This window comes from Heterodontus francisci, chromosome 24, assembly GCF_036365525.1.
Source record: "Heterodontus francisci isolate sHetFra1 chromosome 24, sHetFra1.hap1, whole genome shotgun sequence".
Taxonomy (NCBI): Eukaryota; Metazoa; Chordata; class Chondrichthyes; order Heterodontiformes; family Heterodontidae; genus Heterodontus; species Heterodontus francisci.
In genome coordinates, this window is record NC_090394.1 from 48,948,400 (window position 1) to 48,962,882 (window position 14,483).

Here is a 14,483-nt window from a genome sequence, read left to right on the forward strand (position 1 = left end):
GTTGCACAAAGATTGACCATCATGGGTTAAATTGTCCTGTGACAACAGCAGTGTGAGAAATGGTCCATCTTCCTATTGCTGATTCTTCTACTGCCTCACCTCAATAACCGCAATAACAATCCTCTCCTTGAGGTTCATGGTTTACTGGATGAATTTGCACTCCTGACACAGTGTGAGTCCACAGATGCCATCCGATAAGGTCCATCTGCCACCCCGTGACATGATATAGCAAGCTGTATTCTGTCAACAAAAGTAATTTGCATTGACATTGCATACTATTTTGCTTGATAGCTAGTTAATACAGTTCTGTTGCTCTCCATTGATGATTGCATGTTTAGCTACTTTATTTATAGGGAGAAATGTATTTTAAATCTGACTGTGTTTTGATGGCATTAGGTTGGCTATACACTTTACATACAGTTTAATTGCCCTCATGTCCGTGGCTGAGTCAATAATTTTGACAATTTTCCTTCCAGGTTTCATGTCACCAAGCTGCACACCGCACAACACGATCTGAAGTGCACTATTTAATGGGCCAATGTGGAAACAGAATTTGGAGGAGCCAGGAGATGTCAAGGATTCACAAAGGGTAAGGGAAGCAACCAAGTTCAATGATGCTTCCCTGGAATTATTGCTGGGTGCAGTTAGGAGCAGGAGGGACATATTTTTCCATATCAAAGGGAGGAAGAAATCTGCTGCTGTTACAAAGAAGGCCTGGTTGGAAGAGGCTGAGGAGATGAGCAGCAGGAGTATTGTGCCCCAGACTTGGACACAGAGCAGGAAGTGATTTAGTAACCTAACCAGGTCAGGAAAAGTAATTACTTTTGCTGATTCACCTACTCCAACCCCTCAACTCTGTCTTACAAACCATACTTAATCACTTCAATCCTCACACTCACTTAGGCTTCAGCATTACCCCATTCTTCACTTTCTAAACACTTCCCTACTTCCCTATGTATCCATCCACCACTGCCCCTTACCTCAATCCTTATGCAATGTGATGCATCTGTCTCATTGTCACTACATCCATCAGATGAATACGTGATCTTCATTCACTTACAGTCTGGTTTTTCTCCACTTGAAGAAGAGAGCACAAAATGCAAGGGGGGTGGACTGGATGAGAGGTGGCTTACTGCAAATCGTGCAGCTAACAGATGGAGAGGAGGACGCCCTAAAGGTAAGTGGTAAATCTTAGAGGTGGCAAGTCTGGAAACTCACAGACTGGTGACAGAATTAAAAATATCTCTGACATACCAGAAGAAAACTGGGTATGGTGATTGTCAAGATCATTACTTTGCAACAACTAAATCATATCCCTGTCTTCCGCCTTCCAGGGTCTTCATGCATAAAGCAAGCATCACTAGAGATGCTTGAAGACAATTCCTCAGAGGACCTCATTCCTTTAGAGGGTGCGCTATCACAAGGCATACCGCCATGTACCAGTGCAAATACTTGGACTCGGTGGGTCCAGTTAGAGAGTTAATTGGATAGACACTGGTGCAGGGACAACTGTGGATAGCCCAGAGTGGGGGTGCAGTTCTCGCCAAGCTGGGCACAGATACTGAACCCCGGGATCATTATTGAGAAGAAGGATGGAAGTACATCAGCAACTTTGTGAGGTGCTGGCAGACATGCCACACACACTCTCAACAATAGTGGAGAGGATGGAGGTGTACAATTCGAACAGTAGTGGATTAGTGGCACTGGGAATGGCAAAATTGCCTGCCATAGAGAGAGTGGTTGCTTCCCTGGAGCTTCAAGCCTAGCTCTCAAAGAAATCCATGTAGGCCATGCCCACAATTGTGCAAACTTTGGATTCTAATATGTTGGCCATCTCAAACAAGTTGACAGGTAGTTTATTCATTGTTTTACAACATGTCACTAATCTTCACCAAGCTGGTCTGCAATAGTGTGGCAGTGGTTGGCACTAGCCCAGGAGAGGATGATGACGAAAGAGGGCACAGCAGTAGAAACCCTACTCATAGCTCTCCTATTTTTCACAATTTGCCCCAAACCCCATTCAGTCAGTTCCCAACAAGCTGCCTCAGCACTGGATAGCTGAGTCTGTCCCTGCACAAGTGCAGGTAGAGCAGTCATTTATGCAGCCCTCAGGGACTCGAAAACCCAGAGGGGATGGACCGAAAGCATCTTTGCACCCAGGACAGGGATATGAAAGTTTGCCTCTGCCTCTGCTGAAGCCACATGAGATGCAGCAAATAGAAGTGGTAGGAATTGTAAATTAAAGCAAATGTTATTCACCAAGGATATGACATGGGTGTTTGACAAAATGTTATGTTGTTAAGTTTCCTTTTTTTATAACACTGCATAAAATATATTGATCAGCACCACTTGCACCCTTTGGCCATTATTGTGTCCTGAATGCCAACTCGGCCTTTCACTTGTTTCATGTTGAATGTCACTATATGATGGACCCATTGGATGGATATGCAACAGGTGTATGCATGAAGGACCTTGTTTTGTGCACAGGGCGGGAGGAGGCGGCAGTGGGAATAATTAACTGATCCTTCTAGCTACGAGGACATCCTGGGCAGCAATGTCCACAGCTCGTCTGGCAATGGGTGCTCCATCTTCATAGTCCTCCTCTTTCTCTTCTTCAATGCTCTCCTCATCCGAGGATGCTTGTTGAGTGCCTTCATACTCCTCCCCCTGTAATCTCCCTGCTACGCAATATTATGCAGGACGTAGCACACCATTATAATTCTGGACACTCTCGCTTTCAAGTACTGAAGGGTACGTCCAGACCTATCCAGGCACCTGAAGCGCATCTTCAACATGCCAATGGCTTGCTCTATCTAACACCTGATGGTCAAGTGGCTCTCGTTGTAGCACTTCCGTACATCAGTGGTGTCATGAGACAAGTTTGAAAGGGGTATCCTTTGTTTACTTCAATTCCTCCTTTAAGTCTGGTTCCTGGAGCAAAAGGGCTGAAACTTTGGACTGGCATAGTATGAAAGCATCATGACAGCTCCCAGTAAATCTGGTGTGTACCAGCATAAACCTTTTCTTATGGTTGCACACCAGATGCACGTTGATGGAATAAAATCTCTTTCAGTTGATAAAAACTCATGGTTTCTGTGGTGATCCTTGGATTGCCACCTGTGTCAAATTGATGGCAAATACAAGTGCCCACTCATTCTGGCTATTGGCATCAGAGGGGAAGTTTATGTAAGTCAACACCCTGGAAAACAACCCATCCATGACCTGCAATATACATTTATGGGTAACCAACTGAGAGACAGTCAACATCTCTCCAGTGGCGTACAAGAAGAGCCAGAGGCAAAGAAATTGAGGGCAATGTGAATTTGACAGGGACGGGTAATGCATGGTCAATAGGTCCCACAGGGAGCAACTTTTCTTGAAGGAGGCACCTGCCCTGGCAATCTAAGTCCGCGGAAGCACTGCTCTTCAGATAGGCCAAGGAAGCAGAGCCTCTGTCGGTGCAACCTCCGACACAGGTAATGCCTCCTGCGACCTCAGCCTCTCTGTTGGTCTCCTCTGGTGTTCTGCACCTCAAATTCAAAAACATTTCATACTGATGCTGTAGTTATAATGCACATGAGCACTGAATCTGGTTTTTTTCTTATTTCTAAAGTAGTCTGCCGTGCGATGTTCTGAAATACAGGTAAGAAATAAATGCAGAGAACCAGAGGATGTTGCAATTTAATCATGGACAGAAAACCACAGGGAGTAAACCCTGAATTCCCAATATCCATTGCTGGTGGGCAAGGCTCCCTGGCCACAGAACAATTTTATAAAGTTGGCCCTGTACATACACCTTTACTGATAAAATTGGCTCAATACAAACATCCTTATAAATAAAAGTATCCTTATCTATGCAATCATACAGATTGGCCATATGTGTACAGCCTTATGGATAAAATTAACCCTGCATATGAACCCTAACTGATAAAAGTGACCCTATACATACACCCTTATGGATATAATTGGTCCTATACATTGTAAATTGTATATCAATTGGTTGTTTAATTGAATTCAGGTGGTGGGTATTAATTGGGGACTCACCTGTGCTCATATATATAGGAGCAGGCTTAAAGAGGGGTTGTTGGTTGAAGGTGCATGATATACAATGTGAGTTGCTGTCAATAAAGGTTTGTAAATGTGTGCAAAATGATTAGGCTCCAGTGTTCTCCGTCACTGCCTGGCTATCTGCATTATAGCAGATACGCATCCTTACTGATAAAACTGGCGTTAACCACCCCACTGATAAAACTGACCCTATCAATACACCCTTATGATAAAATTAGCTCTAAACATGCAACCTTACTGATAAAATTAGCCTTAAACATAAATGCTTACTGATAAAATGGGTCCATGAGCAAGGCCACTGTTTCAAGCCATTAAAGTATTTTTATTACATTAGATTGCAGGATATTTAAAGGTGTTTTGCAATCACATTCTACAGTTCAGTGTGTTTTTCTGTGAAAACAAAAATCCAATGGCCTTACTTATGAAATATGAAAATAAATATTCAGAATAGGATTGCTATAATACTTGAATTTGTCGTAAATTAAGCTGCAGCTATATTCAACATTCCACCAGTTGTATTTTAGGAAATAAGAAAGTACACAGCAATGTAATGTTTGCTGCGTGGATTTAGCAAATCTTAAGAGGGAAAATTAGATCTAATATTGTAAAAAAATATTTCTTAAAGGTGTCTGGGGTCATACCTGTAGTATAAGGGTCTGAAAGGGTTAATGTTGAGATAGCGTAAAGAATACCTCCTACCATGATGCTATAAGAGATCACATGTGAGAGAGACTTGAAGAGAGATGCAACGTGGCTTCAGAAGGATCGTCCAGATTGGTATAAAGCTGTACATAATTATAATGTAATAAAGGTTAATGTTCTAATTATTCCTGACTAAAGAATCTCTCTAAGCTAGACTAACTAAGATGGCAGCGTACCAAACAAACATACTACTTGGTGACTTAGATTGAGAACAATGATGGTTCTTACCATACAACACCCAGAAGAGTTTGAAGCAATTTTTTGAAGAGGGTTGACCTGAAAAAAGCACCAAAAATACAAAATTTGAGAAGAAGCTGTGGAAAGTTTCCAGAGCTCCAGACACATAGAGTCAGGAATAGGCAGGTAGAAATCTGGTCCAGCGATCACAGGCTTCAAGTTGGAGAACCAAGCAACCCTGAAAGAGGGTAAAAAATTTGTCCCAAATGGCACTAGGCAGGCAGCACTGGGAAAGTCTTTAGCAAGGGCTGATCCAAGGTCGATGCCATTACAGGTGGCAACCAGAGTGAGAAGCATAAAAAAAAATTCAAACAACAAGGCTGCAAAATTTTTTTTATTCATTCATGGGATGATGGCATTGCTGGCTAGGCCAGCATTTATTGCCTATCCCTAATTGCCCTTGAGAAGGTGGTGGTGAACTGCCTTCCTGAACCACTGCAGTCCATGTGGGGTAGGTACACCCACAGTGCTGTTAGGAAGGGAGCTCCAGGATTTTGACCCAGCAACAGTGAAGGAACGGTGATATAGTTCCAAGTCAGGATGGTGTGTGACTTGGAGGAGAACTTGCAGGTGGTGGTGTTCCCATGCATTTGCTGCCCTTGTCCTTCTTGTTGGTAGAGGTCATGGGTTTGGAAGGTGCTCGATTCTCTAAGAGTAGGGAGTTAAAGGAGCATAGCAGTAATACAAGGAGGAAATAAACCTCAAGTCTAGCTGTGACATTTCAAAGGGAGAACTACTCCATTGCTATGCGGATTAGCCCCATCAGAGCTGTTGATGGTAAGGAAGCTTAGAACACAACTTCCAGTCCTACCCAAAAGGTTAGTTCCAGGACTATAAATTCAGGATTATCTGAGCATTCAAGACAGAGAAAAGTCTTACAGAAGACAACAGGCCCATAATTACAAAAGGAAATACCATACCAGGAACCTACTGAAGTTGACAGAAGGACAAAAGGTTTGGGTACAAGACCAAAGCAGAGAAGGAGTAATCGTCCAGAGAGATGATAATCAACAGCAATCTTATTTAGTACATACTTCAGAAGGTACTCTTAGATGAAACAGGAGGAATCTTATTCCTATTAATCAAATAAGTTAATCAGTCATACATTTGGACAAATCAGTTGTTGAACCTGAAATTCAGAAAACACCGAATACTGCAAACCTCACTGAAGGCTGTCCAAGTCAAGAAACAAGAGGTCAGAGGAAGACGAGCAATCTTTGGCATCTGACAACAACAAGATCAGGGATAGTTGTGAAGCCTCCTGACAGATTGAATCTAGAATGTCAGAGACTTGGGGGGAGATGGGGTAGTACGTACAAAATAAATATAAGTGAATGTATGTAAATATATATTTTTGGGTAAAGACTTGAGGGGAGATGTAGTATAAGGGTCTGAAAGAGTTAATGTTGAGACAGTGTAAAGAATACCTCCTGCCATGATGATGTAAGAGATCACATGTGAGAGAGACTTGGAGAGATGCAACGTGGTTTCAGAAGAATCACACAGATTGGTGTGAAGCTGTACATATTGTAATGTAATAAAGGGTTAATGTACCAAGCAAACATACAACAATGCCCTCCAGGATATTTTTATTATTGACCATTCTGATGCATTTTCTAGCATTTTGTAGAATCCGACAATGCAGCACTGCATTCAAAAACATATTTTTCTCAATATAGTGGCTAGAAGATTTGAGATAGAGTAGAGATAAATAATTGACGTGATGATTCACAAGGCACTAAGAAACAAGAGGATGCAGATGTGGAAATGAATCACATAGAATTTAAAGCACAGACACAGGTCATTTGGATTAGGCCAGCTTTCATGTTTCACACAAACCTCCTCCCATTCTACTTACTTTGGGATCCACTTCCTTGCATTTCTATTCAATAATTTAGTTTGGTAACCACTCTGTTGGATTTTCCTGTTTAAAACTTGATTGTTTTCCTTGCATATGGCATGTCAACAGAAACAGCTCCTGAAAGTCTAAATTGGCAATAACTTTGGTTCAGTAGTGGGCTCTCACATAACTTTAGATGTTGCCCCATCATGCAAGATTAGTCACATAACACTACATTCAGTGTCATTGCAGGCACTGTATCTTTAGAATATTGGGACTACCTACTGTTTTTAATATGCAAAAGGCATATAAGCAATTACAATTCATGTAGATCGTGGGGTTTCTTAGACTGTTTTATGGAGGATACAAATATTAAAGCCTGTGATCGGAAGTAAAATCATTATTTTATATAGTTTTGAAGACCCAATATTGTTCTATGTGGCAAACAAAAGGTGCCAGCCATCCATTACACTTACACTTGCCCATAGACTTTCTATGAGTTTTTGCCCTGGAATTTTCAGTGATTAGAAAGCCATTTCAGCACAGCAAACTCTATAGGGAACCTGGGACCTGCGTGAACAAGGCAGGTGTATCTGCTTAATCAATCAGATTGAAGAATCATTAATGAGCCACACAATTTCTGAACAGGGAAGTATCAGTTAGAATCTTTAATTCAATGCCAAATCATGTACAGAAAGTGAAATAGAGGGAAAAAAATATCAAATTCAGAGCGCGATATAAAAAAGACAAAAGTAAACAAATCTTTTTTTTTGAATCTCTAACAATAATTAAAATCTTAAGGAATGAGATTCCACACTTGTAATTTTCAGTGGCAAAGAAGTTGCATGGGAATAATTAAGGCTTATCATGATGTCAAAAATTTACTTACAGTGGAATGGGCAAGCCTTTACTATTTTTGATTACATTAGTATGTACATATCATGTAAGTACAGCAACTTCATTCCCACATATGTATTTCAAAGCCAAGCCTCTCAGCAAGATACTGTTTTTACAAAGCTTCTGGAGGAGCACAGCAAGTTGGACAGCAACTTTCTTATTTCCATGTTTTAGTATGCACATGCAATTGCTGTCCAATTCTGTTTCTGTCCAATTTGTACTTTAAAAATCATGAGTGCTGTTAGGCTTAGCATTATTTCTGCAGCAAGCTTCAGCCCAATATTTGTTCATTAATTCAACTTAGCAATCAAATCAAAAAGACTTATGGTTCCATGACTCCCTCCTCACTTTATTGTCAAATACAAAAAATGCCTGCATTCTTCAAAAAGTTGTGATTTTCAATAGAAAACCTTTATTAGAGAAATAATGGACAATGTGTAAGATTTGGAAGTCATCCATGACCCCAAGACTATGTATGTTAGTAATCTTAGAGCTTTAAAAATTACTGCTCATTCCTATTTAGAATCTGCAGTGAATATTATTTGGGTTTCATGAGTTCTAGGCTATAATGCAATGTTAGCTGTTATAATTGTTCAATATATTTTTTTTATTCTTTCATGGGCTGTGGACATCACTGACAAGGCCAGCATTTGTTGCCCATCCCTAGTTGCCCTTGATAATTGAGTGGCTTGCTAGGCCATTTCAGAGGGCAGTTAAGAATCAACCACATTGCTGGGGAGTCACTTGTAGGCCAGACCAGGTAAGGACTGCAGATTTCCTTCCCTAAAGGACAGTAGTGAACCAGATGGATTTTTACGACAATTGTTAATAGTTTCATGGCACTGTTACTGAGACTTGCTTTCAATTCCAGATTTTTTCTTAATTATTTTATTTATTAATTGAACTTATGAATTAATTGAATTTAAATTCCACCAGCTGCCATGGTGGGATTTGAACCTGTGTCCCAAGGATTTTGGCCTGGGCCTCTGGATTACTAGTTTATGCATTAGACTGTGAAACATAAAGCTTTATTCAGCAAATAAATTTCTTAGTCACAACTATTTCTGCATTTGTAATATGATCACTTTGATACCAAGTTCCTTAAAGATAACTTTCAAGTCTTTGGTATGCAGAGTTTGTATCATGAGCAATCGAACCTCCTAACCAATAAATCATGAAGTTGCAAGAGGGTTACAATGATTGATGTCACAATGCAGATCAAGAGGCCATGCCCAACGGGCTAGAGTCCGCTAGAATGTAAAATTATGATTAAAAAGGTGTTGAAATAGCATTAGCAATGTAAGCCAATGTATTATTTTACCTTTTAATGTACAATCACTTTTTAATCATGTAACTGTTCTTTTATGTCTTTTGTATTAATGTATATAGACCGGTTGTGGTGGAGTCTTGTGTGTGTGGAGTCTGTCTCATGATGGCAACATGGAGCATCAGCATACCCAGACCGAAGACATCTAATGAACTGTATTGTGGGCTTGAAAACGCAAGGCAAGCTGGTCAATTCTGGTCATGACAGTGCCTTGTCAGAATTAGCAAGGTCTGCAAAACTAGTTAAACTGCAAAAGTGCTAGCATCTGGGAAGAGATCTGGGCCTTGCTCATTAAGGGCTAAAAAAATGTCTGTTTGTACCAGGCTGAAGACTGATAATGGTGCTAGAGATAACAAGGCAGAGAAACTGGATTTGTTACCTGAAGCAGTGGGCCTTGAAACTCCTACAAGAGGCCCAAGCCTGTAGCCACAGACCTTGTTTTTCCTAAAGAATAGTGAGGTAATTGCAGACCAATTGAAGGAGTTAAAAACAGGTTTTACCTTATACGGAACAGGGCCATAGCAAAAAAAGGTATAAAGAGAGAGCCCACAGGAGCATCTTTGCTGCAGTGGTTGGTGTGGCATGGGTCGGCCATCCGGAAGTCGCACACAGATGATTTGTCGGTGGATTAACCACCGGAACGGTGTCCGGCTTGCAGGACTGCTAAGCAACTGGTATTATCGTGAGTATGTACTATTGCTTAGTGGTATAATAAAGGTGTACCACATCTAGTGGAACAGTATCCAAGTTGTTGTGTGCCATTGATACCGAGAGTAAAAGCTAAAACCTTTAGACCAGGTAAAGGGTCTTACAGCAATATTGCACAAGCAGCTAGGTAGTTAATCATAATAATATTGACCATTTCTATTCATTTATTATCTTATTTTAGGTTTAATTTAAAATTCAACATTTTTAATTGACACACCAGGCTGGCCATAGCTTACAGTGTAGGATATCATAAACGTAAAAGAATAAAAGCTGGGAAAACCAGGAAATGTTGATTGTATGATACCCAACTTGGGCTTTAAAAATTGTTAGGAGAAGGTAACTGTGAGGAAGATAAGGATTCCACAGATTTGGGAAATATTGAGATTGTGCAATGAGACTGCTTGTAACATAAGTGAGAATGTCGAAAGGAGAATGGTATGCCTGGCAAGAATATTTGGAGCTTAGCAGGAACAAGAAAGGGAAGTTCACTGACAATAGCATTATCAATAGAGAAAGGCAAGCTTGGGACAGATATTGAAGGCTAGAAATGACAAATGTATTGGCTATTACATGAAAAGATTTTTATTGTATTCTCTGAATAAGTGTGAAACAGCTTATCCAGAAAGGGCATTCAAGTCAGACAGGTTTGAGACTATAAAGCATTACAGGTTGTTGAGAGAAAAAATATATTTAAAAATGCATTTAAAACATTTGTGTTGTACCAGGCATAGTATTTGCTATTGGTTAAAACTGCCTTTTGATACATTAGCACCCTTTTAAAGATTAATAAAGACTGAAATCTTACATTTCACAACATGTCAGTTTTGTCTGGGATTTACTGATATTTGGCCTCAGCATTCCATTCAGGTAATGACCACAAACAGTGTATCAATAGTATATTAAATGTCTCACATAGTTCATATGCCCCATTGAAACCTGTTATATAAACATTTTCTACAGGAAGTCAAATATAAAAATGGCAGAGTTAACCTGTAAATCTTACCTGTCATGGGAGTAGTTTCAATGTAAATGCCAACACTGACTTGCAATAACTACCTTTCAAACCAGTAGTATCATCTTGTCCCCCATAAATCATTCAAAATCCTTTCTGAAAAAATTAAGGTGCCATTTTTTTCCCTCAGTACTTCGATGTAATCTCACTGCCTCTTTAAGTGGTTGTTCGAATGCAGTTACAGCCAGGTAGCAAATTTCAGTGCCTGTGGACTAGTTGAGGTAAGTGATTCTGGAGTAGTGGGTTTACTCCCTGGAGTAGTCTGGTCTGAGTTTAGTGCATCCTGTGCCCCTGCAAGCCCAGTTTGCCCAGTTTGCCACATGCCAATGTGCTATAAAGAGTTAGCAATCGCTTCTGGATCCACATTGTGTGGTTGGAAAAACCCTCTGTACCATTAAATGTTACACCATCTATCCAAATGTTACCCTACCCAGGTAAAATAAATCCTTGTTTTCTGAACAGCACTTTGGGGTTCACTGTTCACTTATACCCAAACTTACCCCACATAATGTTATACAATTTTCTCATGACAAACTTTTACCAATGTCTTCATATTTCTTAATAACCCTTAAAAAGCATTTTCCCACAAATTTGCTTATGTCTATTTAAGGCTGTAAGGCAGTCCTTACCACAGATCACCAGGGGAATCTCATTCTGAACCCTGAGGAAAGGATATGTTACCCTGAATACCTTTCACTGTTCCTTACTTTGTATTTAAAACAATGGCTGGTAACATTGTGCATAGCGGGCGATGGCTGCAACAGATCCGTTGCTTCACACGCACATTGTTCTGAATTGATCGTTAATGAGCAGGAGATGGGAAATGATAACAAGACTTACTGAGAAGTTGTCTTTGAGAGGCTGTGAAATTCGTGTCACCTTGCCAGAATGGATTAATTAAATGGAAACATTTACTTTCAACTGTAAATAAAAACACAAAACACACAGTAAAGAGGAACATAATAAACTGCATGATAGAAATAAAGGTTGTACAAGAAAAAAAATTCAAATTGCTATTATTTTAGAGTAGTTAATTGTTTGACGAATTATTGCAAATATTTCTTAGATTTAAAACAGCGATTAAATTGCTGTTAATATATTCAATAGGAAAGCATCTCATAGTTCCCTAGAACTGAAACTATCTAATAGTCTTACATTTGCAAGTTCTCCAAAGCCCAGAGTGGGAGCTGAGCTGGTCAGAGGAATTGGAGAATGCTTCTAGTTTGGAGGCATCGATAATGTACCAGAAATCTGTCCCAATTGCGACCACCAGAAACACGAAGCTCATCGCACCAGTCAAAGCAACAGACACTGAAAGGACGCTGAATGTTAACTTCATCCTGGAAAACGAACAATAAATCTACAGTCACTCGGTGCACAGTCCAGGAAATCTGCAATAATGCCACTTCTTACTCCTGCTTGTTTCGGGGCGAATGTAGCTTACCTCTCGGTGCTGATAGCTCTTTGTTTTTTTTCTGCTTTTGTTATTCGTCGCGGCGTGAAGATGAAATGTATATGTCAGACGTAACTCAGTGAAACTGCTGTTCTGTGCGTTTGTGTTCATCTCCCGCGAACAAAGGCAGACAATCTAGCAGCACATTTACCTGCATTTCTATATTAGTGAAGAACCCACATCATTTACTCAAAGAAAGCTTTTAAGCTCCCAAAAGCGGGAAAGTTTTTAGTTTGGCAAGCATGCTGAACAATTGTATGTGTGTGAGAGAGAAAGAGGGCAGAGGGGTTGCGGGCTGCTTTTGATGTAATGTTTTACAGCAGTGCAGCACACCTGAGACCAGTTTGAAATGTTCTGCAGTCTTCCAGTGAAGATATCACGGTACCGCTAAAAAAAGAGAACAAAATGCGATAGATTTGAAATAAACAGGGAAAATTATTTTAAAAATACACAACAGGTGTCAGGGAGAAAAAGAAACAGCTTGTTGTTTGGATTGAAAAACATTGCTCAAAAGTTCTGATGGAGGACTAAATTCAAAAGTATTGAGAAGGCAACGGTAACTCCCCACCTCCGACGGTAACTCCCCATCCCACCTTCCCACTCAGTTTTATGGGCCCCCCCCCCCCCCACCGATGTTCCCATCCCTAGGGAGCCCATAAAATTCAGATTGTATAAGCTTCCACAAGTATGTAAAAAGAAAGAGCGTAGAGTCATAGAGTTATACAGCACAGAAACAGGCCTTTCGGCCCATCATGTCTGTGCCGGCCATCAAGCATCTAACTATTCTAATCCCATTTTCCAGCACTTGGCCCGTAGCCTTGTATGCTATGGCATTTCCAGTGCTCATATAAATACCTTAAATGCTGTGTGGGTTCCTGCCTCGACCATCTCTTCAGGCAGTGCATTCCAGATTCCAAACACCCTCGGAGTGAACATTTTTTCCTCAAATCCCTTCTAAACCTCCTGCCACTTACCTTAACTCTATGCCCCCTGGTTATTGACCCCTCCGCTAAGGGGAAAAGTTTCTTCCTATCTAACCTATTAATGCCCCTCATAATTTTGTATACCTCAATCATGTCCCCCACAGCCTTCTCTGCTCTAAGGAAAACAACCCTAGCCTTTTCAGTCTCTCTTCATAGCTGAAATGCTCCAGCCCAGGCAACATCCTGGTGAATCTCCTCTGCACCCTCTCCAGGGCAATCACATCCTTCCTATAGTGTGGTCCCAGAACTGTACACAGTACTCCAGTTGTGGCCTAACTAGCGTTTTATACAGCTCCATCATAACCTCCCTGCTCTTACATTCTATGCCTCGGCTGATAAAGGCAAGTATCCCATATGCCTTCCCTAACCACCTTATCTACCTGTGCTGCTGCCTTCAGTGATCTATGGACAAATACACCAAGGTCCCTCTGACCCTCTGTACTTCTTAGGGTCCTACCATCCATTGTATATTCCCTTGCCTTGTTAGTCCTCCCAAAGTGCATCACCTCACACTTCTCAGGATTAAATTCCATTTGCCACAGCTCCGCCCATCTTACCAGCCCATCTATATCATCCTGTAATCTAAGGCTTTCCTCCTCACTATTTACAACACCACAAATTTTCGCATCATCTGCGAACTTACTGATCATACCTCCTATATTCACGTCTAAATCATTAATGTACACTACAAACAGCAAGGGTCCCAGCACTGATCCCTGTGGTACACCACTGGTCACAGGCTTCCACTCGCAAAAACAACCCTTGACCATTACCCTCTGCCTCCTGCTACTAAGCCAATTTTGGATCCATTTTGCCAAATTGCCCTGGATCCCATGGGCTCTTTCCTTCTTAACCAATCTCCCATGGGGGACCTTATCAAAAGCTTTACTTCTCTTTTCTTTCTTTCTTTCTTTTGGGCCTCCTTATCTCGAGAGACAATGGATACGCGCCTGGAGGTGGTCAGTGGTTTGTGAAGCAGCGCCTGGAGTGTCTATAAAGGCCAATTCTAGAGTGACAGGCTTTTCCACAGGTGCTGCAGAGAAATTTGTTTGTCGGGGCTGTTGCACAGTTGGCTCTCCCCTTGCGCCTCTGTCTTTTTTCCTGCCACCTACTAAGTCTCTTCGACTCGCCACATTTTAGCCCCGTCTTTATGGCTGCCCGCCATGAAGTCCATGTATACTACATCAACTGCTTTACCCTCATCTACATATCTAGTCACAGCCTCGAAAAATGCAATCAAGTTATTTAGACACGAT

General features: G+C 41.0%; 1 protein-coding gene across 3 annotated transcripts in view; it reads right to left on the bottom strand.

Moving 5' to 3' along the window:
• Positions 1–14,483, bottom strand: part of LOC137383375 (transmembrane protein 114) — a 174,383-nt gene that overhangs the window by 122,870 nt on the left and 37,030 nt on the right. For 2 of the 3 annotated variants that reach the window (XM_068056138.1, XM_068056136.1), the window contains exons 3-4: positions 11,947–12,131; positions 11,632–11,712 (exon numbers count right to left, since the gene is read on the bottom strand). In XM_068056138.1, the coding sequence (XP_067912239.1) occupies positions 11,632–11,712; positions 11,947–12,131 (266 nt within the window). Of the gene's footprint in view, positions 1–11,631; positions 11,713–11,946; positions 12,132–12,235; positions 12,464–14,483 lie in introns of those variants that run through there. The other variant, XM_068056137.1, reaches the window with a different exon arrangement.